Source organism: Rhamphochromis longiceps, linkage group LG2 (assembly GCF_057381845.1).
Source record: "Rhamphochromis longiceps isolate RC_006_pf linkage group LG2, R_longiceps_female_GT1.1, whole genome shotgun sequence".
In the NCBI taxonomy this organism is placed as follows: Eukaryota; Metazoa; Chordata; class Actinopteri; order Cichliformes; family Cichlidae; genus Rhamphochromis; species Rhamphochromis longiceps.
In genome coordinates this window covers 40,803,413-40,828,070 of record NC_140558.1, presented here as the reverse complement: position 1 = coordinate 40,828,070, position 24,658 = coordinate 40,803,413, and the positions used below count along the sequence as shown (strand labels likewise).

The 24,658-nt window shown below is 41.2% G+C and overlaps 1 protein-coding gene across 1 annotated transcript in view; it reads left to right on the top strand.

Annotated features, from left to right (window-relative positions):
- Positions 1–23,434, top strand: part of LOC146677975 (ATP-binding cassette sub-family C member 5) — a 29,665-nt gene extending 6,231 nt beyond the window's left edge. The window contains exons 4-29 of the mRNA XM_085429054.1: positions 2,109–2,256; positions 3,112–3,345; positions 3,661–3,834; positions 4,744–4,891; positions 5,829–5,977; positions 6,412–6,519; positions 7,247–7,591; positions 7,792–7,863; positions 8,066–8,190; positions 8,283–8,355; positions 8,509–8,712; positions 8,962–9,087; positions 9,405–9,516; positions 9,613–9,797; positions 10,183–10,329; positions 11,190–11,319; positions 11,650–11,803; positions 17,106–17,234; positions 17,451–17,637; positions 18,715–18,804; positions 19,254–19,446; positions 19,555–19,714; positions 20,511–20,589; positions 20,681–20,794; positions 21,357–21,521; positions 22,277–23,434. Coding sequence (XP_085285180.1) covers positions 2,109–2,256; positions 3,112–3,345; positions 3,661–3,834; positions 4,744–4,891; positions 5,829–5,977; positions 6,412–6,519; positions 7,247–7,591; positions 7,792–7,863; positions 8,066–8,190; positions 8,283–8,355; positions 8,509–8,712; positions 8,962–9,087; positions 9,405–9,516; positions 9,613–9,797; positions 10,183–10,329; positions 11,190–11,319; positions 11,650–11,803; positions 17,106–17,234; positions 17,451–17,637; positions 18,715–18,804; positions 19,254–19,446; positions 19,555–19,714; positions 20,511–20,589; positions 20,681–20,794; positions 21,357–21,521; positions 22,277–22,369 — 3,844 coding nt within the window. The 3' untranslated portion in view covers positions 22,370–23,434. The remainder of the gene's footprint in view (positions 1–2,108; positions 2,257–3,111; positions 3,346–3,660; positions 3,835–4,743; positions 4,892–5,828; positions 5,978–6,411; positions 6,520–7,246; positions 7,592–7,791; positions 7,864–8,065; positions 8,191–8,282; positions 8,356–8,508; positions 8,713–8,961; positions 9,088–9,404; positions 9,517–9,612; positions 9,798–10,182; positions 10,330–11,189; positions 11,320–11,649; positions 11,804–17,105; positions 17,235–17,450; positions 17,638–18,714; positions 18,805–19,253; positions 19,447–19,554; positions 19,715–20,510; positions 20,590–20,680; positions 20,795–21,356; positions 21,522–22,276) is intronic.
- The last annotated feature ends 1,224 nt before the right edge of the window (positions 23,435–24,658 follow it).

Here is a 24,658-nt window from a genome sequence, read left to right as displayed (position 1 = left end):
GTACCGTTTTGTGTGTTTGTGCAGCACATAGTTAAGCTATACCTTGAGACTTAACTGATGAACATCCTGTGTCTGTTTACAATACAGGAACGATGTGATGGGATAAAGGCAGGGGAGTGTTGCTAAGAAAGGCTGGGATTACAGATTACCGTGAGAATTTGTGCCTCTCTTAGACAATAATGGCATTAAGTGTGTACCTGCAATGCACAGTGTCTCCCTGTCTCATCCATTAGCTGTCACTGACAGGAGCCGGGCTGGGGCAGACCGTGAGATAAAAGGCCAAGCTACAGCTTGGGAAATGCCTCGTAAAGACGCTCTGATTCTATGAATGAACTTAAATGTTTTACATTAAGCTTATTATTTGTGCTACTCAGGGAAAGTAAAACCAGTGTTTTTTTCCATTGCTGCTGTGACTCAGCAGTAAAAAGGAGAGCGACTATTTGAGGAAGTTCACTCTTGTATCTGGTGACAACTGCGTAGGTTGCCAGTAATGCTTGTTCTGTTTAAAGATCGTGGCTCAGGGCTGAGAGTTTTTGTGCTGCTTTGTGTATGTTAAAAAGAAGCAGACACAGGAAGCAGCAAAAGAGCACAAAGCCACTGGGTGGGTGTCTGTCACAGTTTACATAGCAAGAACATTTACAGAATGGAGATGCAAAAGCACAGCACGGGAAATTGGAAAGGCGCCCTGGGAGAGTTGACACTTGTTGGTTGCTCAGTGAGGTGCGAACCTTGAATGCTGTGTGCTGTTCAAACACACTCCTGCAACATCAGCTTTGCGTGCCATCTGGCATGCTGAAACGATGGCTGTCAGGGACATTTCACTCCTGTTCGAAAGCAAATAATTCCTGCTTTACAGCCCGCACTGTTGCCCCGCTGTTCTCCTTTTCATTTATATGTAGGTACATGTACGCACATGAGATCTAATATGGTATTTCTAAATACACATGACTTTGGATTTGTGCGATCAGAAGTTTGCATGTGCTCATCGTGCATATAAATATGATGGCAGCTGTTTAGAAATGGCTCAGAGAGACCTCCCCCGCTCGTGTAAATCTACAATTTCCCTTCATAGATCTTGACTGAGTTCCTTGGACTTTCTCATTGTTTTGAATATTGGCCAGTCCTGTCACACAAATGCTATGTATGTGCACATTTTAGCCTGTATGTATACTTTTGTCCCCGTGTGGATTAAATCCATTATAAATTCATACTTGTGCAACCAGTTCTTGCTTTCTAAAGTAATGCTTTAAAATCGTTCCACCGTGGAAAAAGAACAGTTCAAACTCATTAAAATCATTAAAACTCCCAAATTATCTGTAATCTTCTGACCACAGTTGTATATTCATTTTGGACAGTAATGGGGGGGTGCTTAAAAAAATCTCTTCCAGTTTAATTTGCTATTCCTCGCTTGGTTCTTTGATTGGATTTAGGAACACTAGTCTAACTTTCTGTGAATCAAACTGTGTCTCTGCAGCATTTGGAGTGCAAATAATTGCAATTCCTTAGATTTAGCACCATTTGACTTCAAGTAGCAATTACCAGGCCGTGCAAGAGTGTAGCGGGTATAATGTTGTGTCTATCTCTGATACGTTTTTAATAAAGTCGTTAGGGCGTTAATTACTTTCTGCAGCTGCTCGACTGCTGCTTTATAGAGTCATTAGCCGTGATGCATTTGGCCAACAAGATATTTACCCACTTCAAATGGCATTATACAGCAATAAAAGTGCATTAGCACATCTTTAACATGTTTGGTGGTACCTTTCTCAGTGCGATTATGTGAAGCGTGATTGTATATTGTAGGTCACCTTTATACTATTATCACCCTAGCTATCTTCAGTTGTCTTTGGGGTTTTTTGATTGCATTGATTGCCTTCTATACTGTTTTTATCCTCTATTTTGGGAAGTGCTGATTTTATCCAATTAAAGAAAAAAATATCCAAGAAACTTTTGGGCTCTTTACCACCACATTGGATAGCACTGATGCGTGAACAAAGGGGAAGCCGTTAGAGAGTTATATATATTTAGTTTAGTGAGAATGGACTCATGTTTGGCTGAACTGTGCACTCCTATAGTTTGTCACTATTTGTGATCCTGGGTTTTGGTTCCAGGCTTGAACATTTGTGGCACGAGGAGCTCAAACGAAGCGGGCGAGAGGGGGCATCCCTGACAAGAGTCTTCTGGAGGTTCTGCCAAACCCGTACGCTGGTGGCCGTATTCTCCCTGCTTCTCACAATGGTGGCCGGCTTTGTTGGGGCTGTGAGTACAGTCTAAATCCTTCTTTGCCTTTTATATTTTTTTGCTGATTCAGCTAAAACGCCTTTCAGCATGGTCGCTGGCTTGGAGCCTCAAGTCCATGTATTTTCAGAAAATCACTTTATCCTGTTTCATGCTGGTCTGGAAATTGAAATGAAAACATACTGGGAGATTACAAAGCCTTAGATACTGAGAGTCATATTAATACCATAGATTAGCTGTTTTGTACCCAGTCACACTTTGGTCCAGATATGCGCAGGGCTTTTTATGTGGCACACTTGTAGCTTTAGATTCCCTGCCAAAACAGCTCTCAGATGATTGTCGCAGAACAAACTCAAAGTGTGAATATTTCTAAACATTCCTTATCAGAAAACTGAAAAGTAATGATGTTTGAAGTTCTAAGTCTGTGGCATGTCTGAGTGACTTTCATTGTTCCTTTTGCTCCAAGCTGTTTCTTTTGATGTCTTATGTGCATACTGTGTGATTCCTGTACCCACAACTAATAGCATTAACTGGATTTAGTTCTTAGACAATGACACATTTGTCGCACATTCTTATGTGATTTTTTCCTCTTTAGTGCATTTAATGACAAAGCAATGTTGTATGTATTCTTTCTACTGACTAATTTTACTTATCCAGGCGAGCAAAAATATTGCTTAAAAATGCATTTTGTCATATTTTATTTTGTCCACTTTTAATCAAGTTATATATGAAATATTTCCTGTGTTTCTGCTTGTTTTTATTCTGTGTCTCCTACGTTATCTCTGTCCTTGTTGTTCTCTGTTTTGCCACTGCCACTTTTTCTCTGTGCTTTCCTTCTTTCCTCACTCTTTCCTTCCTGTCACTCTATGTGGGCAGGCTATCCTGGTTAAATCTCTGCTGGAGTATTCCCAGAGCTCAGAGAGCTCTGTGTGGTATGGCCTGTCTCTGGCAGCCGGGCTCTTCCTCATGGAACTGATGCGCTCCTGGTCTCTGGGACTCATGTGGGGCGTCAATTACCGCACTGCAGCACGCCTCCGTGGGGCCACTCTTACCCTGGCCTTCCACAAGATCCTCCGCCTGCGCAGCACTAAAGACATCAGTCCGGGCGAGGTAGGTGTTGTAACCCTGGAGGGAACTCCTCTTCATATTAAAGAAATCATCCCTCGCTGCAGGGCACCACATGCAGATGATTGAGATGGATTTAATTTCTGCTCTTACACCAGTCCTGCTTAGATTTCGACAAATCCCATAGCCTGAGGGAGGGGAGGCTGTCTAAGATTAGTCATTACTCAGCTTAAGAGGAATCATTGTCCATAAGTGAATGTGGGAATAAGGATAACTGTGTTCATAAAACTGTTTTTGTAGTAATATTTGGAGGAATTTTGAAGCAGTACTTTATGTAAATCACTGTCTCTCTCTACCTAGCTGATCAACATCTGCTCCAGTGATGGCCAGCGGCTCTATGAAGCAGTGTGTGTGGGCTGCCTTCTGGCTGGAGGGCCACTTGTGGGAATACTGGGTCTATCTTACACTGCATTCTTCCTGGGCCCCACGGCTCTGATGGGGTCATCCATTTTCATCATCATTTACCCTGTCATGGTACGACTTTCACTATAACATCTAACCAGAGGCAAAGAATGGAAAACATGGTTGTCTGTCTGTCATTCTTTTTAAAGTGGACCTTTTATGCTGATTTCCGGCTCCTTATTTTTTATTCCTGGACTCTGCTAGACTTGCATGAGTCACAGTTCAAAAAACTGCTTATTTATCTTGTGCTGTGCCTCGTTGCAGCACCTCTATTCCTTCTCTGTCTGAAGCAAGCTGTTTTTCTCCTTTTCTCCCATCCTCCCTGTAAGCCAACTTTTTTTTAAAGACAGAGTGGTGTGCTTTAGATGACCGTATTAGGAATATCTGCTCTCTTTGACAAACAAATCCAGCAGCAGAAGAAATTGAAATGGAGCGTTTAGGGCAGACTGAAGCTTTTTGGCTCATGTGGATTACGTGTACATAAATTGACCTGATTTAAAATTTTGGTGATGTGTAATATGAGCGTCCATCAGTATGACAGTTCATCGATATGAGAGAAAATGACGTAATAGGTCCACTTTAAGATAATGTAATTATAGCAGTTTCAAAAAGTTTTACCAAAGATTACTCAGCAGAGAGTTTATTATTGCTGATTCATTCTTAGTTGAAGACAGAAATCGTAACGTCATTAAAGTCTTTAAGTTAATTTAGATTATTGGAGAGCCAAACAGACACTTTTTAAAAGCATCATAACTCTGTGGCTATCAGTCGCCTGTCAACTTTCTAACTGTTGTTTTCAAATTACACTCAGTCTGAGCTGTAGTCTGACAGCTAGAGACCCTGCTATTGATGGGGAAGGCGTTTATCACTCTGGTCTCCGGGACAGGCCTGCAGCACAGTTAATGTGATTATGTCTGCTTTCATTTCCTCCCCCGCCACTTATTTCTCCTGTCATCATTTCCCCCGTTCCTGTCTGGACAGATGCTTGCATCGAGGTTGACGGCATATTTCCGTAAGAAGTGTGTGGCAGTCAGCGACCAGCGCGTGAGGCTGATGAACGAGATCTTGGGCTGCATAAAGTTCATCAAGATGTATTGTTGGGAAGATGCCTTTGCAAAAAACATTCGCAGTGAGTGGCAGTCATGTGACTCAGCAATATATCCAATGCTCATTTCTTGAATGTGGTGAAGACCTGGGAACTTTGTGCAGGTCAGCATTTTTGAGAATAAAGTGCCACTTCACTTGAACATCTTTTACTCATGCAAATTAGTCACTAAATGAGCGGTTTATCACCTAAAAGTAGGCTTGTCCTCGTAGCAAACTGGCATGATAACCCTGCCCCTTAATCCATTTCCATTAACCTGCCCTGTTTAAGTGTGCCATTGTCTATACTCAAAGGCACTTTCAATCCCTGCACTTCAAGATTAATTTGCAAAGTGTTTGGGGCCCTATGATACCTTAAATGGCTGTCAAGGCTGCTCTACTTATTCATGACTAAGCGATGGCCTTTTCTCATGAGGTCCTTGCTCTAGGTCATGGATAAGCATCATTTTCCCTATATAATCTGCTCCAAATTAGCCAGCTGGGTCTCACTTTCATTGCTGTCTTGTGATTACCTGCTATAATAACAATAATTAATTGGCGTTCATTGGTGAATGAGTCTTAAGAGTTACAATGTCATTCCAAATTTACAGTCAGCAATTGTGCCGATGACTCCTCCTTTGTAGTTTATGCAAGAACACACACATCCCAATGGGGAATAAGGACAATGAAGTGACTAAACGAGCCCGTGCAAACGGGATATACAAACATAGACGAGAGGGTCAGGATTCAGGAATTGGACTTGAAAAGTTTTCAAGGATCACCAGCTTTTGGAGCCCCTTTGAAGAGCGAGTCTCTTGTCCTCTCTTGTATCTATTTTTGTGTGCTTGCTATTTTGGTGAGTGACTCTGATTGTGGTGTGGATTGGCTGGCCAACACTTTCACTCGACCCTTACGTCACATTCGCATTCTTTGTGTCTGTCCTTGGTTATTTATCATCTCTGTCTTTCTGATCTCCTCGACAGAAGTGCGGTTAGAAGAGAGGAGCATACTAGAGAGGGCCGGGAACGTCCAAAGCATAACAGTGGGATTGTCTCCTGTCATTATGGTGCTCGCAAGCGTCTGCACTTTCTCCTTACATATGGCCTTAGGTTATGACCTAACCGCAGCTGAGGTATTTATATATAAAAATCTACCGGTGTGTGACAAGAAAATAGGAAAAACAAATCATAAAGACAATGAATGACAATTATGCTTTGTGGTATGTAGAAAAGTACTGAGCCCGGCCCAGAGGATTCTGATTTTCACATCAAAATGGCAACAAGACAAAAAAAATCTAAGGGACATATTGGGGCACGGATGGTCCACTGGCTAAATCATTAATCAATGTTGTCCAAAACTGAAGCACTATGGTGTGGTTTTCCTATAATTTGTCACCCATCCGTAGTCAGCATGTTGACTGCATATTTATTTAAATCATGTAACTTTTAAGATGCCCACCGAGTCTGTGGTCATGACGAGCACATATACACATTTTAAAGTCAAACTTCATGAATATAAATAAATTATTGAGTATAACTGTCTCCATCTCTACACATCCCACCTCAGGCTTTCACTGTGGTTGCAGTTTTCAATGCTATGACCTTTGCCCTGAGAGTCACACCACTGGCGGTGAGGTCACTATCAGAGGCTTCTGTTGCAGTCAAAAGATTTCAGGTGAGAAAGACGGACTGGTGTCTTGTAAAAGTGGATAAATGATAATGTTTCATGTAAAGAATAGTGATGTAGCTGTTGATGTCTTCATGTCTTAATAGTATTTTAAGATGTCAAGGTTGATAAAGCATACATGAACTTAATAATCCATATCACTTCTCAGAATAAGTACCTTTTTTTAGAGGTCACACACTAAATTAAACTCACATAGTGTGTCAGTGGGGAAGCAGTTTTTAGCCTATTCACGTATCACATCTGACATTTTTTGCTGTTTTCCAAACACGTGATAAATACAAAACTAAGTAAAAAGCATTTTTTAAAAAAATATACTTTATTAATCCCCTGTAGTGAAATTACTCTCTGCATTTAACCCAATCAGTCAGTAAAGCAGTGGGCAGCCACCAATTCAGTGACTGGAGAGCAGTGTGTAGGGACGGTACCTTGCCCAGCGGTACCTCAGGGTAGCCGTTCAGTGGATTTGAACCCCCGACCTTCTGATCATTAGATTTATCCTTGGGTTTTCTGTTTTTTTTTTATTTTTATTTACAGTCGTTTCTTTATTTTTTCCGTTTTCGTAGTACTTAACCTGTTTACCACATGTAAACATGTTTTTAAAAAAGGATTAAACTGCACTTTTGTTTTCCAAGCACTAAAATATTTAAGTAACTATTAAACTGGTCATCACAATGCGTGTTGTCTATAATCTATCCCACTACGTTTGACTCCACAGAGGCTCTTCACGATGGATGACAGAGAGGAGGTTGTAGAAAAAATGGAGGATCCTGGCAACGCCGTAGAATTTCAGGTTGCCACGCTGGCTTGGGAAAAGGCAAAAGGCAAAAAGCCAAACCCGGCTCCCAAGAAGCGAGGAGTAATGAAGCATGTGCTGCGAAGGGAAAAGCTTAGCTTGTACATTTCCACAGAGGATGGCAAAGGAAACAAGGAAAACCCCAATGTGCAAAGTCTCCTCACAAATATGGAGCAGGAGAGTCCACAAAGCACCGTCTCCTCCACTCAAAGCATACGCCCCCCACTGCACAAGACCCTGCACCAAATTAACCTGCGTATAAAGAAGGTAACACCACAAACACATATCAAGTCGATTAATTATGCTTTTTCTCAGTTGTAGTCCTTCCATACATGTTACTTACAGTGGTGAATACTCATATTAAACATGACAAAAGGGTATAAAGTAAAGATCATTTTAAACAGTGATTCCTACAAGGCTACTTTGGTAGCATTAGAGAATGTTCTCTATTTTGCCACTGCTACTAGGGGTCGCTGGTTGGAATCTGTGGAGGTGTCGGGAGTGGAAAGAGCTCTCTTCTGTCTGCTCTGCTGGGACAGGTGAGATTCGAGTGAATGCTCAACTAGATGCTCACTTTAGATTTCCTCTTCAGATAACCCAGAATAACTCATGAATAACAACAAGGACAGCTTTTCTTGCTGAAGTTTTCAGTCACACACAATGTCACAGTATAACCTGCAATCTGAAAAGGACTTTTTCAACTGTTTTCTCTGCTCCCTACCTTCTGCCTTTGTGTTTTAGATGACTCTGTTAGAAGGAAAAGTTGCTGTCAGCGGTGGCTTCGCATATGTGTCCCAACAAGCCTGGATCCTAAATGATTCTCTCAAGGAAAATATCTTGTTTGGAAATAAGTATAACCCAGACAAGTAAGAATAAGTACTGTATAACCGTGTTATAAGTAAAAAAGCGCTAAACCTGCAAATTTATCCCTAACTTTGCATATTTGTTTCGACATTAGATACAGTGCAGTGCTGGAGGCGTGCTGTTTACTCCCAGACATTGCAGAGCTCCCATATGGAGACATGACAGAGGTATCTGTTGCTTCTTTTTAACAAAATGTCAGCTCCGAAAACATCGATTTCTCAAATATCATGCCCAGCAGTTTCATTTTATGCAATAAATTTAATTCAGCCTCAGCACGAGGAGAGTTTTGTGCAAAATGTATTTTTATTTTCTCTTTTTAGATTGGCGAGAGGGGTGCCAACCTGAGTGGAGGGCAGCGTCAGCGAGTGAGCCTGGCGCGTGCACTCTACAGTGAGCGGCCCATTCTTCTCCTGGATGACCCTCTCAGTGCTGTTGATGCCTGTGTGGGCTCCCATATCTTCAGTAAAGCCATTCGGGGGGCCGCTAAAGGCAAAACCATACTCTTTGTAACGCATCAGCTGCAGGTAAGTATCACCTGTGAAATTCCAATAATTTCCATCAACATCCTTTTGCAGTTTCTGCTCTTTTAGAATATTTCAGTCCTTTCTGTCGAACTGAGTCTTTCTTGCTTTTTCAACCATGAGAAATGTTGCCTCTTTGCTGGAAAAGCTCCTGCGATCAATTAATAAAAAGTTTAAACCTTCAAAAATCCACAGAATGTCTGCAAAATTAATATCTTGCTCTTTTGCCTCTTTCATGCATTTATCTTTTAGTATCTTCCTGAGTGCGATGTTGTTATTCTGATGAAGGACGGCCAGATTGCTGAGCACGGTACCCATGTGCAGCTAATTGGTAAAGACCGCAACTATGCCATGCTATTCAACAGCATGCAACAGGAGGTAAGGCCAGGGGCGCACGAGGAGCAAAGCCAACTCTTTTGAATAAGGCATCTTTGCCCTCACGACACAATAAAACTGAACATTACAAGCTGAATAATTCATAAGCCCAGAAAGGCAGGCCCTGTAGCAAGGAAATGTTAATGCATACAAAGGCTTTTATTATTTATGTGTGCAGTGATTTACTGGTGAGCTGCTAAAGACCATGTCACCGATATCTCTGTTTTAATAATGTCCACAATGCCATTGCTATGGCCGTTGTGATTTCTGCTGGTGACATGTGTCAAAACTCTTCCCCCACTCCCCTTTTTTACTCTCAGAATCTGGTGAAAGAGAAACTAAAAAACAAAGAGCAGAGGGTAGGTGGAAATAAGGCTGACAGTGCCACTGATGTTGCCGAGGTCAGCCCAAAGATGGAAAGCAAGAAAGGAGGTGAGAAACTCTGCCCGTTTTCATGCTTCTCATGTAAATCGCTGTTTTCCATGAGAATGGTTCATAAGTAACTTCTTTTCTGGCTTTTATATTTAGAACCATTGATGAAAGCTGAAGAGAAAGGCTCTGGTTCAGTCCCGTGGTCTGTTTACGGAGCCTACATCAAAGCAGCGGGAGGCCCAGTAGTCTTCGTCATCAACATCTTCTTCTTTGTTTCCACCACAGGCAGCCTAGCTTTCAGTAACTGGTGGCTGAGCCACTGGATCAGACAGGGCAGCGGGGTGAGTGTAGATGACTCTAGTTTTCTATAATACAGGATTCTCAGTGGTGTGTGTTTGACTCCCAAAAGAAAAATAACTACTGTGTTTGGATGAGTGTGGCAGCCGACTGAGCATTAATCTGGATGTGCATGATTAAAAAAGTAACAGCACCTTGGTAAACTTAATTAAAAACAAGAGTGAGCAGTAAAGAAACAGATGTGCAGCTAAGCAGTTGGTGGCTGCTGTTGAGAAATGTGCTTGGAATGGCAAACACCACCCAACGGACTGATTTTCATGCCTTTTTTTTGTGATCCAAAGTGTGCTTTTCTCAATTTCATTAGAGACCAAATGGGGAAAGAAAGATTTTTTTTGTCAGCCTGTAATTTGTTGCTCCATCTGCCCTCAGAACACATCATTAATCTCGTTGAATGAAACAATAGCGAGCAACAGCATGAGACTCAACCCTCATATTCGGTACTATTCAACTGTTTACATCATCTCCATGGGAGCTGTGTTGTTGCTGAAGACAATCAGAGGGTTGGTGTTTGTGAAGGTAAGCCCCTTTCTTTCACGTTTGTCCTCTTAACCACTGATGAACTTTAAAATTGAGTAGAATGTGTACCTTATATCCAGACAGCGCTCCTGCTTGAACGTCTACACTGTCATTTGTTCATGCTCTTATGGATCCAGTGCTTGCAGGACAAGTCAGTTTATCTGTCCACTGTCCTGTCTCACAACTCATACAGTGGCTGCATGCATATCAGTCTGTTTCTTTATGAGAAACGGAGACAAAGAAGCAGAGAGAAAGAGCTTGTGAGTGTGCGTCTGTGTGTGTGCGTGCACGCTCGTGTATTTCAGCATCCCCTCGAGTGTGCATCCTCGTTTTCAAGCTAACCCATCCTGACACTGCACTGCAGAGGTTAGATCCCCACGTTAATGTGTGCCACTTAAAATTGCTAATTTTTCAAAGATGGCTAATCTTTTTTTTACCTCTAGCTGTGATGAGATCTTTGTGAGTGTTAAATATTCCATTACCGGTAATAGAATTAATTTGTTCTCTGCTGCCACATGTAATTTCTGTCCAATTGTTGAAATGTCTCATGCGCAGTAGGTCATGACCTTTTATGTCAGCCTCCCGGAAACTCATCATAAATGAAGATTTGACAGCACTACTCTGTGCATGACAGCTACCCACCACTGTGCACATGCATAGCATATGTAGCATTTATAACACTCGGGCAACATATGTGTTCCACTGTACCCGCTGTGCTTTGAGGTTTAAAACTGTGTCGACTAACAGACAATTTCACTCCAACTGTCTGTTTATCCAAGCAATGAATGTGTCCATACGGTTGTTGTTTACACGTGTCAGGTCTCGTGTTCAAGCACAACATGTGTTGTCTGTGTTGACAGTGCACCGTGAAGGCTGCCTCCGTGCTCCACGACAAGCTGTTCAGCCGGATCCTCCATTGCCCTATGCACTTTTTTGATACAACACCTCTGGGTCGTATCCTGACCCGCTTCTCTAGGGACATGGACGAGGGTGAGTCTTGATTTGTCTTGACTGTGAACCTTTCCCCCAGGAGACCTTTCAGTCAGTGAAGTCACCCTGGTTGACAAGGTGTAGTGCAAAGACACAGTGTGATTTGACATGGAGCGTTTTCCCTAGTGAGTGGCTCTCTGTTATGCACTTCACTGGTGTCTTTGCTTGACATGTTGATTTGTGAGCTGTTGTTTCTTTGGGTGGTTGGGTTTAATATTTTCGCAGACTCTGCTGTTTTTTTGCCGCTCATAGATTTTCCCCTGACAAAAGACACTTAGTGGGACCTAGAGAGACTCTACACAGTGCATCTGATGTACTTTATCTCCACAGTGGATGTGCGTCTCACCATGCAAGCTGAGATGCTCCTGCAGAACCTGTCCCTGGTGCTGCTTTGCTTGGGAATGGTGGGCATTGTCTTCCCCTGGTTCCTCATTTCAGTCCTGCCTCTGGGAGGCTTTCTCTACATTGTCAATCGTCTTTCCAGGTCAGACATTCAACACTCTCGTCCTAATCTTGGCTTTTGTTATTTTTTCCAAGACTATAATGCAGACAATGTACGATGGTCAGCTCCATACTGTGAAATTGCTCCATACAGACAAAATGACTTAAGCTTTTTATGAAAAGCAATAAATTTCACTGTAACTAATATTGAACCCCAAGTACCCCATGATGCATCCATCTGGGTTTGGATAAATGCGTGACGATTAACAATGTGTCTGTGAATGCAGTTGTGATCATGGCTTTGAAACTCAACTTGGGATTCAGCGTTGACTAGCTAACTTGATAGATAGTTAGGTTTATAACATGAGTTAACTAGTAGAACAGCTTGGGAGCACAGTGGTGCATTGGCTGCCAAGCAAGAAGATTCTCTGCTTGTCATTTTAATTCGTCATTCTAAAGTGGCTGTCGGCGTAACCTCTCACCCAGTATCTGGTGTATGCTTCCATGGATGAATGAAGTGTGCCAACATGATTGAGCTGAGCCAAGGGTAAAGAGCCTTCATGTGACTTTATTTTAGTCTAAAACTTAAAAAATCAAGAGTAAAACCTCTATAATTTATCCAGTTTTTAGTAAAAGAGCTGTTTTCTATGATAGATATGGACATAATAGAAATTCTGAAAATTCAAGTAGCTAATACTGTATGGTCCCTCAAATTATTGACCCCAGAATATCCACTTTTGAAAGATTGTATCAACTATGTGCTAAAAGTGTGATTTGTGTACACTAAAAACATGCTCCACATGCAGGCATACCAAGAGTCATGATCACACAGTTTCTCCATTTTTCCTGCCTTCATAAGTTTACAAAAGTTACGGGTCCGCTAGTCTCTTGGTGGTTCATCCCACCACACAGATGCTTAAAGTCTTTTTTTTTTTCAAAGCAAGCGTAACTGACAAGGAGATACCGTCATGCAATGCAAAGTAATTGGAGAGCAGTAAGTTGCTTTCCCCTATGAGTTGTATTTTTAACTGACAGCTGCCTCTTATTTTCTCTACATGGAGTTGATAAGAGTGAAGTGCATGCAGTAAAGGTGAGGCTTAACACACAGAGCTAACACAGGCAAAAAGCCCACCGTAGATCGTCAAAGTTAGGGTGATAAGTCACTCACTAATCAGAACACCTGCATTTTTGTTTTCTTTTGTTTAGTTCTCATCTCGTTTAGTTCTGGTCCACAGATTGAAACAATACCCTTCATTTTTAGTGTCTCTCATTTTAAAATTCAAAGTTTTAAGAGAGACACTTTTCTAAAGTCCAGCCTTTATCTGACAGCAGTGAAGAAAGCAAAGTTAAGCAGATTTTCTTTAAGCCTGATGGATGCTTCGATAAAGAAAATTAAATCCAGCTATAACAAGGACTGAGAAATTACTTGAGAATGGAGGAAAGCTGGTGATTCTCAAAGCCTTTTGGCTCTTTTCCTGTTTTGTTTTACTTTTCCCATTTTTGCACTGAGGGAATATGACACAGTGCACAAAGTTTAGGTTAGATATATCAAAATTTAAGACTTGCTCTTAGCATTTGTCATGTGGCTCAAGTTCTTGTACACAAACATACTCTTTGCCTTACGCTTAGTTTAGTCAGTTTGGATCTAATCACCCCAGTGGGGACCAAATATTGGAATGTTACTATACTTGTGGGGACCAGCAGACTTTATGGGGACAATATCCCATCCCTATGAATTTGAAGGCATTTGTGAGACTCAAAATGTGGTTTTAGTGTCAGGGTTACAATCAGGTTAGGGTTAGGCATTCATTTTTGATGGTTAGGGTTAGGGTGAGCCTTTAGGGAAAGCATTATGTCAATTAGATGTCCCCACTAAGATATGAAAACAGACCTGTGTGTGTGTTTGTTTGTTCCTTTTTAAAATGTGGCCATGCAGAGCTGGCAGATTGTGGGTTGCAGCTTTCTTGAGAACTGCTCATCAAAACATCACGAGTGACTGAAGTAAAACCAAAAATACATGAAAATAAATCAAACTGTCTACTCTTCTGTGTGTGAAATAGTTTGAAATTTAGACCCTTAGAGTGATGACATTTTGTAAAAGCTACATGTCTCTGTCATGTCTCCTTTTCAAAGGCCTTTTCAAAGACTTCAAAGGCCTCTTTGAGGCTTAAACGATTGAATAAGTTTTAGTTTTCTGTTAGGGAAAGGCCTTGTCACGTACTTGTGATGGTTGAACTTAGTGGTAAGCTGCTTCGGGCTAATAATTGTCAGTGAATATACTTATATACTACTTTCTGCATTCATAATTTCCCAACACCATCACTGTTTTACAGATAGCTGTAGACACTCACTGTTGTACCACTCTCCTGACCTCCTCTGTGCAATTTGACAATGATTTGAACCAAAAATGTCAAATTTGGATTCCTCACTCCATAAGACCTTTTGTCATTCACTTTCAGTCCAGTTCTTGTGTAATTTAGCAAACCTCGGTGTTTCTCCCTGTTTGCCCTTTTTAAGAATGGCTTCTTGACAGCGAAGCCTCCACTGTGACCATTTCTGATGAGGCTTCGACAAACAGTAGATAAGCTGAAGGGACAGATGTATCTCTCAGGTCCTATGTCAAGCCTTTTCTGGCTTTTTTTCCTATTTATTAAGGACACAACTTTCATCTGCTGAAGATGATCCCCGGGCTTGCCATTTCTTTTGTCACATAACATAGCAAGCTGCAAATAACAACATATCAAAAGACAGAATATAAAATTGGTTCTATCGTTGATTGTCTGTTAGGTGTACACACAACACTGGTTCTTCCTTTGAGTTTGTTGCCTTTTTATGCGTGAATGATTCATAGGTCAACATATTCCTCTGAAGATGATCAGGTACAAGAACTAGACTGAAAATGTGTGGAGTAAAAAAACAGCCAAAGATAAACTTTGAAAGGCTTTCAGAAAGCCTGGAAAACTATTGCTTAAGACATTCTTCCCATACACGAATATGAGCAGGGATCATTCAGTCTGGGTGAAAGTCTGGTACAAGTCTTGAGAACTGCTAATCCAAAAATATTTAACTCACTACTGCACTTACTGGGGGCGATCCTGGCTCAAGAGTTGGGCCTTCGCCTTGTAATCGGAAGGTTGCCGGTTCGAGCCCCGGCTCGGACAGTCTCGGTCGTTGTGTCCTTGGGCGAGACACTTTACCCGTTGCCTACTGGTGGTGGTCAGAGGGCCCGGTGGCGCCAGTGTCCGGCAGCCTCGCCTCTGTCAGTGCGCCCCAGGGTGGCTGTGGCTACAGTGTAGCTGCCATCACCAGTGTGTGGATGGGTGGATGATTGTGTAAAGTGCTTTGGGGTCCTTAGGACCAAGTAAAGCGCTATACAAATACTGACCATTTGCCATTATTCAGACTGAGAACTTTTATTGTCATTGTACAGTTGCTTGCACAAAGAAATTATGTAACAAGACCACAAGGTGCAAAAGTAAAAGACAAACACAAACAAGCCGCCAGTTAAAATCTTCTCCACTTATTTAAAACATGCTCTAATCAGTAGTGTTTAATATGGAGTCACTTTGGACCACAGAGAGAGACTGCTAAAGGTAAATACCATGGAAAGAAGTACTGTGATAATCTTTATCTGAACTGATCTGTTCCATAGTAAATTTTGCAAATGCACCTAGTCATTTTATATAATTTTTTCAGCAGTTGTGCAATATAGGTGAAACCACAGAGGGAAACAACAGCTCGCCGGAGTCTCGGGAAATAACCAGAGCATATTGTTATTTCCTCTATCAGTGAGCTCAAGAAGCTCACGAGTCTCTGTGTTATTGCTGCTCCGATGTGAAATCTGAAAGCACATTTCGATTTAAACACATAAAACTATGAGTGTTTTTGACTTTTAGACTTGTATCATAATGACAAATATAAGATAAACTGATATACAGTAGCTATGATTATGTTTGGAGGTGGATTTAGTTTCAGGGAGCTCAGACATTTAAAACTTTCCCTCCCAATCTCTGTATGTACCGCTTGATATTTTTAAACTGGAATTCTTGATTACTTTAATCAGACTTGACACCATTTTTGTCTCTCGAGTGATTAATAAATCACTAAGCATCTTCAGTCATCTTTAAAGAAACATTTTATTTATGGGTAGTGCAGGAATTAGTGATGAATTCTGAGTAAACAACAGAGACCCAGAAGGAAGAGATGATCCCCACCTGTCACTGGAAGGTAGTGATGACCCTTGGCAATGCTGTTGAACAGGACGAAATGCTGTATCTGACAAAGTCACGACATCCCGAGATATTTATGGATGTTACATCAACCTAGATCTCCCATTGATATTACCCACTTCTAAAGCAGCTTTTTATTGAATTCTGAGACGGAGCAGCCCAGGGCATAAACATGTTTGTCTGGATCACAGCCTCGAAGCGAGGAAGTGTCATGTTCCTTCCGTCTCTCTTCGCAGCTTTTTATGAGAAAACTGAATGATTCATAGGAGATGTGTAATTCCCATGTACTGTTCGTTCAGTCTTGGCATCTAAAAATAGGAAGACACCACACCTTTGTCAGTATAACTCTCTCCCCGACACTTTGTCTCGAATGGCGAGTCTGATGTCTGGCTGTCTGTGTGTATGAAACACTGCTCATAATGTTGCACAAGCATCAGATAGAGGGAAACGGTAGGGAAGTAAGAAAAACTGGTGCCATGTTTTGGACCATGTGCCGATCCGTCTCTGCCCGTCATTTCATCATGATTTGTCTGCAGCGCTCTTGGATCGTTAAAGCTGATGCGTTCTCCATTCCTTCACTCCTCACTTGTGTTTCGGTATTAACGTGTGAGGTCAGTTTTCCCTCCGAAATAGAGGCCAGTGCAAGTAAAGTAAAAATGTGGCTGAAAGCTGCACTGTCAATTTAACTGAAATATAACATACGTGCGTTGGTTGTCAAAACAAACATTACTCTCGTGTTTCATAAAATTGTCTCTTTTGCACGTACTCCGGCTCGTCTTTTGTGATTTCCAGTTGAATGTAATCCATTTGAACCATTTACCCCGCACATGCTAGAGCGCACTTTCTCACAATGCCTTATAATTTTCATTCAAATGAGACTAAGATGAGTGGAGGCTTTACAGTTCTGCAGTGTGCTGACTCATTAGGATTTTCATAACCATTTAGGGCTGCAAATCACAACATAAATGAGTTCTAATGTGTTTCTAATATATCTGCTTCTGTGATGTATACACAGTGGAAACGGCTCAGAGTATCATCAATACTGAGCTATGTATTTTAAATAAAAATGTGAATTTCATGGAAGTTCAATGTATGATTTTCATTGTTCACTTGCAGGGTACTGCTTCGTGAGCTAAAGCGCCTGGAGAATATCAGCCAATCACCATTCACCTCTCACATCACCAGCAGCCTTCAAGGCCTCTCCACCATCCATGCCTATGGAAGAGGGCATGATTTCCTCCAAAGGTGAGTACAAGGCTAGCTATGGGCATCATTAAACTTTAATTTCATCTTATCTCTTCTTGTAGTTTTTGAGTTTGCTCCTCTGTTAGTAAACATACCAGAGCCCATACCAGAATATTTCCCCTCAGCAAGCAGGAGAGTGCAGAGCTCTGCTTGCTTCTACTCTGGCTGAAATTAGTTTACGGTATCTCTCTTTCTCTCCCTCTCTTTTTTTTTCAGATATCAGGAATTGCTGGACACCAACCAGGCCTCAAACTACCTCTTCAGCTGTGCAATGCGTTGGCTGGCTATCCGCCTGGACCTCATCAGTATCTCCCTTATCACTGCTGTAGCACTGCTCATTGTCTTCATGCACAATCAGATACCTCCAGCCTACGCAGGCTTGGCCATATCATATGCAGTGCAGGTGTGTAAACAAACTCATGTAGTAACACAGAATGTGCAAAAACACTGACGGCTCTGGTCCTCTGAATGGCAAAAAAGTTGACAGTTTGAAGCTCCGGGCTGTGTAGGAAGGGTAGCAAGGCAGCCTCTATAACTGTGTGCGTCTAAATGTGAGTTAAAACTTGTCTGAATATACACCGATCGCCTTGTGTACTTAACCTTATTGAGAAAACTGGTCCAGGCAGTTTGGGGCAAGCACATGTGGCTGGATGTTGCCAACGTGTACAGCACGGGCCGGATAGGTCTTGTTGCAGGCGCATCCTGTGGATGCTTAATCAGACAGGGATTTTAGTCAACACTGGGAGCTCTTTGTTGAGAATTTCAAGTTAGTCCTGAACAGATTCTTCAGTGTGGGTGTTCTGGTTGCTGCCATGGGTGGTAAGCTTTGTCTGCACCATTGTTTGGGTAGGAGTTACGTAACCACAATATAACCACAGGAATCCCATGAAGTAAGAGTTCAAGGTGGAACATTGAACTCTAACAGGGTTACCATTGTCATTCTTGGCATCTTCACCTTGCCTAGTTTTAATGTTTGCTTCATCGATTTGAAGAGACAGATTAAAATGAGGCTTTTTGTGTTTGACAGAACAAAACATCATTCATCTTTTTTATTCTGCAGTATTTTAGCTGTTATTTGCTGCTTAATATGGGTCTTGTAGCACTGCATGAAGCAGCCATTGATTAGCACAGGTTACATGGTCTGGCTTTAACGCACACTCTCACCTTGCTGTACACAGACAGGATGATTTTCACAGTGTGTCTTAGAAATATGTTTGTTTTCTCATTGCCCAGTTTTTGGTTTTTTAAGATTCTGTTCTTTACTGCATGTTATAATCGACACAGAGAATTGAAATCGATTAACAAGATCGTGAAGGAGCCATATCAGCAAACCTGTTTATTAGGCTGTAAATTGCCAGTTGTTTTATTGCTCAATTGCTGAAGGGGGGCAGCGCACATAAATAGCGAGTGTTTCATAGTAATTGGTGTGACACTGTTAATCATTAACCTTTTTACCCCTCTGCTTTTCTTTCTCTTCCAGCTGACTGGCTTGTTTCAGTTTACCGTGCGGCTCCTCACCGAGACAGAAGCTCGCTTTACATCTGTTGAGAGGATCAATCATTATATAAAGGTAACAGCATTGATTAGCACAGTGAGAAAGGTAGATTGTGTAACAGCATGTCTGAAATAACAGCACTAGACCAGACCACATGAGATATATGACACCGTTTTAATTCAAGGCTGTTGGCAAGTCCGTGTGTGTGTGTGTGTGTGTGTGTGTGTGTGTGTGTGTGTGTGTGTGTGTGTGTGTGTGTGTGTGTGTGTGTGTGTGTGTGTGTGTCACAAGCATTTGATTAGGAATGATAGAAACCTCTTGTGCAGTATTAACACACTCCAGGGCACATGATAGAGCTTATGTCACACAACTGCCATCAAACCACAATATCAGCTCAACTTTTTCTTCTGACGTGCCAAGAAAATCTCATAGAAAGAAAATCACTACAAATCAGTTAGGGGGCTTGCCCCTACACAGAGATTTACAGATTAATGCCAGATACCATCACCTTTTCCTTATCTAAGACTCTTGAGAGCGAAGCACCTAGACAAAGTCCTGAGGCAGCCCAACCTGCCCCCTCCTGGCCTCAGGAGGGAAAGATCACCTTTCAGGATGTTGAGATGCGTTATCGCGATGATCTGCCGCTGGTGCTTAAGAACCTGTCCTTCACTATCCTGCCTGAAGAAACCATCGGCATTGTGGGCCGCACTGGATCAGGTACGACTGACCTTTTCAGTTCCCCAGCCGGCAGACTTTTCAGCTTCCGTTTCCACTTAAATGTGTCTGCATTTGTTAACGCAGCATGTTTTCTATATGCGTTTGCAGGAAAGTCCTCCCTAGGAGTAGCTTTGTTCAGACTTGTGGAGCTGACTGGGGGCTCTATTATCATTGATGGAGTCAATGTTGCACAGATCGGTCTGTATGACCTGCGGAGCAAGCTAGCTATTATTCCTCAAGAGCCTGTGCTCTTCATCGGTACTATCAGGTAATCCATTGATAATTACTTTCATTATTAATCACTGCAACTGGTTTATTGAACTACCTTAAAAATCTTTTGGCTAAAAAATCATATCAGAAAACACCAACGTTTTGGCAATTAATGCATCTGCTTTAATGGAAAATTTGTTTTAGTTGTACAACCAGGTAGATAGCTACTCTCTTCCTCGAAAGTGCCTATAGTCAGCCCATCTGTTTAAAGCTATAGTATATGTGTTGAACATCAAAAGTGAGCAGGATATTTTCCATCTAGTCACTCAGTGTCTGTGATTGTGTTTTCAATTTTGCCTGAAATTGGCTTTTGGGAGATGTTGGAAGATGTCGCTGCTGTGTGTGCACAGCGGTGATCTGATGTGTGCCCATTACAAAAAGGAAAAATGATGCTTTGTGTTAAGAAATTAAACAACAGGGGTGCTAGGTCTGACAGGCCAGAGTATTCAAAAGCAAAAAAGCACCTCTGTTTTGTGAATGAATTCCCTCAGCTGCAGGTCAGAATCGATCCTGGCCATGGATTGTTTTGAGCTCAGGATCAGAGTATGCTGCCCTTCTTGTCATAATGTGAAATAGACACGGGCAGATGCATTTCAGGAGGTTGAGTTTGCTTCGATCACCCTAAAACCTGCCCCAGATGTACCAATTTGTGAGGGTGTGTGGTCCTCTGCATAAAAAAACACACTTCATGAGACTAGAAAAGTATAATAGTATAATATATAAGTGTTGTCCATTTATCACTGTCATAATGTATAATCAGTATGAACGTCAATACCATGGTTTATTTCCAATAGGAGCAATTTAGACCCATGGGATCAATACTCTGATGCTGAGGTCTGGGAAGCTCTCGAGAAGACACATATAAAAGAAATGGTGAGTTACAAATTGGTTGGAGTGTAAATTATATTTTACATGACTAAAGCAGCTTCCTTTTACATCTTTATGTCCCTTTGACCTTCCTCAGGTCAGCCAGCTGCCTCATTCACTCCACTCAGAGGTGACAGAGAACGGAGAGAACTTCTCAGTGGGAGAGCGGCAGCTCCTCTGTGTGGCCAGAGCCCTGCTGAGAAACAGCAAGGTGCTGATTGTATAATGCTGCTGGTTTATATTTCCATGTGGAATAGTTGATAAACTGAAATGAATAATCAGTCTTGCCATACAACCACCTGCATGGGATACCACTGCCCCCTGCTGGTGGTATCCCATAGCTGGTACGGCTTCTGAACTGATAGCATGAGGTCAGACATCATCAGGACATAGCGTATAATTTTATTTGTTTTCAGCTATTTTTGTGAAGTACTATTTCATAACTTTATATGTCAATAACCATGCATGTGCACCACAATTTCAGCCTTTGCTTTGTTTGGAAGGTTTCTTTCAGTTTTCTTATTTCATCTTATTTTTCTGCAACCTTGGTTGATTAAATCAGCTATCACACACCTGCCCCTCAAATGCCTCTCACATCATATAAATTCTCCTTCACTGAAAACAAAAACTTTGCTTTGAGCAATATTTGCATCGTTTTTTTTATATTATAAAAAATTACTCGATTCCATAATGTGGGTCGTTAGAGTCAATGAAACAGTGCAATCGAAGTAACCAAACTCCCATAATATGAATGCATGTGTCTCTTTTTAAAGATCCTTTTATTGGATGAGGCAACAGCAGCCATTGACACCGAGACAGATCGTCTCATCCAGGAGACCATTCGCACTGCGTTTGGCAGCTGCACTACTCTCATCATCGCCCATCGTCTCAACACAGTGATGAGCTGCAGCAGAGTCATGGTCATGGACAGCGGCCAGGTGAATATAAATGCAGTATGTCTGACTGTGAAACTCGGTCCAGTGGTTGAAACTCAATCGTTGATGTGATATTCCCTAAATTACTGTGTGTTTGATATGACGGATGGAATGAGACAGTTCATGTTTCACTTGAGCAGTTTTCAAGACTCTTGATGGTAGCTGATAACATGAAAAGCACACAAGTAGTCACCAGTTTATGTGTTTCAGCCCTTATCCCTTAATCAGTTGAGTTTGCATTTTTGGCATCAGTAAGTAGAGTAAAATAAGATGGATGCATCAGAAGAGACAAGATTTATAGCTTGAATTTACACCCAGTTTTTTGGCTGTGCAGTGGAGTGAAAAAATCACAGATATTCGTAAGCGTGTTGTTTTATTACTATTAGATGTACCTAAATGGTTCATTACTTCATGCATTTTGCATTAAAAAGACAATTACATTTCCATTTTGTAATCTTTGGCTTTGCCTGTATTATAAAAGATCCCAAAATATTTTGTTGTTCGAGCCTCGTTGATAATGTCAACATGGCTCAAACAGTGTTGGCCACTGTGTGCCGGGAGTGATCGCTACTCCTTATAGGAACTTATGATTCAGCAAAGTGCAGCAAAGGCTGTCTGAGGACAATATTTCCCACATATTGAAATGCTTTTCATACACGGCCGCTGGGAAATATCTTCGGTTGGAGTAAGTTTGGAGATAACGTGCCCAGACTTTATATGCAAGTGCTGATTTTGTTTTATCCTTTTCATTCTCGTAGATTTTGGAGTTTGACAGTCCCGTTGCCTTGCTGGCAGATGAAAACTCAAGATTTAGAGCCATGATAGAAGCATCAGAAAACCAAAACAGATAAAACACGCTGGAGCTGAACTTTGGACCTGAGCTGTGATCCTACAAAATATCAAGCTGAATAAATGATTTGCACACACACACAAATCCTGCCAAGTGTGAAAATGATGAGTAAGGAAATCCACTGATGGGTTGTCCATGCAACCGTGTCCGTTTATTTCCTCACCAAAGACACAGAGACAGCACTTCCTAACAGCACATCAAATCTTAGTATGCTAAGTGAGATCTATCAGCCACCTGCTCTTTGCCGCCGTGTCACAGGAGTTGTTTCCTGGGCACCAAACAATTAGCTGCAAGTGAAACAGAGCTGCGTCTCTGACAATAGCACTTTATGTGTCATGTGGACACTTGGAAGGACGTAGGATGGTTCTTTTTTTCAGTTAATCAGTCAGACACTAAATTAGTTTTATTTCCATGACTGAGACCTGACAGTCCAGGAAATTAATGTTAGGCAGAAAATGGTGTGGATCAGATTTAATTTCTTATTTGCATTGCTACTGATGTTTGTTTGTTTATGTCAGGAATTTATTTGTTTGAATTAATTATTAAATACAGTATATTTGAAAAACATCACCTTCTATTCATTCCTCAAAATGGCTTTCCAAAAGAGGCTAAAATGTTTGTGTTTTTTTGTTGTTGCTGTAATGAGATAATTTCAGTAAATTATTGCAGATGTGATATGTGCCTAGACCTGTAAACAATTCCAGGTTATATAATGGAGTTAGCCATGTAAGCATGCTCTTTTTAGACTGCATGCAAGCACTGTGTTTTCAAATTAGCTCATCTTTTCAAATGCTGGAGTTGAATGTTTTGCCAGCAAGATCATTTAGGTGTTGAAGTATGGTGTGTGGTTTGCAACAAAACTGAAAACCATCAGGGTGTGTCTGTACATGTTCTGTTTTCACACATGAGAGGACTGCAAACGTCTGCCTTCGAGTATGTGCTGAACAATCATGAAAAGTGCAATATCCCTTATTTTCAAGATTGCCTTTGTACACTTGAGATTGTGAAGCTGTAATATAAATTTGTTAAATGTGGGATTTTTGATATATAGAGGTTTTTTTGAATAAACCTATTTTTAATTTATTGGTGACGTGTCTAGTCTATTCTTATAAGATGTCCATCAAGGATGTTATGTGGTTGTTTGATTTGTCTCTGGATTCCTCAAAAGGTTATGAATGCATACGCAGGAAAGTGTTACCAGAGGAATTTTTGGAAAGGATCTTTTGCATTCCTTGAGAAAACAAACTAGGGCAATTCATGTTTTATCTTCACATTGAAATAATTTCGATACATGCTTTTGATTTACTAGACTCGATTCATACATGCTGTGGAGGTCTTTATCAGCCTGAAAGCCTTGAGCCTTCTTCATGCTACTCTAGTTTTAATGGTAAAGGAAATTGCATTATTTTAAAAGTAAGAGCAGTCAGTATAGTATAGAGGGAAAAAGAAAGTTTTGTAAAGTGTCTTGTTGCTCCTTAGCAGCAAAACATCTGATGATTTTTCCTTGGGTGACTTGCCTAGAGTTAGCTACAAGTTTCAAAATGAGAATCAGTTAAAAGAAGTGAGCTTACCAGCCTTTATCACCCTCACTTTATTCCCGCTTGAGGCTATTAGCCTGAGGAAATAGTACCAAATGCTACCAGTAAACATGATTTGCATTGTGGGTACTGCAGACACAGTGTGTGTTTTTTTTTTTTTTTTTTTTTTGACAGGGGAAAAGAATGCATGGAATACAAAACACATCTGGTTCTACTGAATTTTAAAGCATTTCCAATGTGAGTGTAACAGTGCCGCAGACGAGTCACGCTGTATCAGTCAACTCCTATTTTTCAGTCTATTTTATAAAAGTCACAGAGACATTTATACATGAATATTCCATTAGCTCGTTAGGGAATTGTGAAGCCTTTTGTTTCAGAATAACCCCGCATGAACATGACATCTAAGGCCTCCTCCAGTACTGTATGCAGGCGTTCAACAAACGCAAAGGTTAAATTGGGGTTTATGAGAACATTTCAAAAGTGTAAAGTCCTAATCTGCAGATTTCAGCAACAATCTGCCCACATGCACTTCAGCAAAACTAAGAAATCCACCTTTTTTTTTTAACCCTTGAGATCAACTCCAAGTGAAGAAACATGAAAGTAACAAATAGAACATATGACTTTCCCATCTGGTCACCTCTTCCTGCAGTATGAAAATCCACCAAACTGGCATAAACAGCTGTTGGTAAATAACATTAATTCCTTACAAGGTAGGGAAATATCTGAAGATCGTGAAGTCACACAGGAGTAAA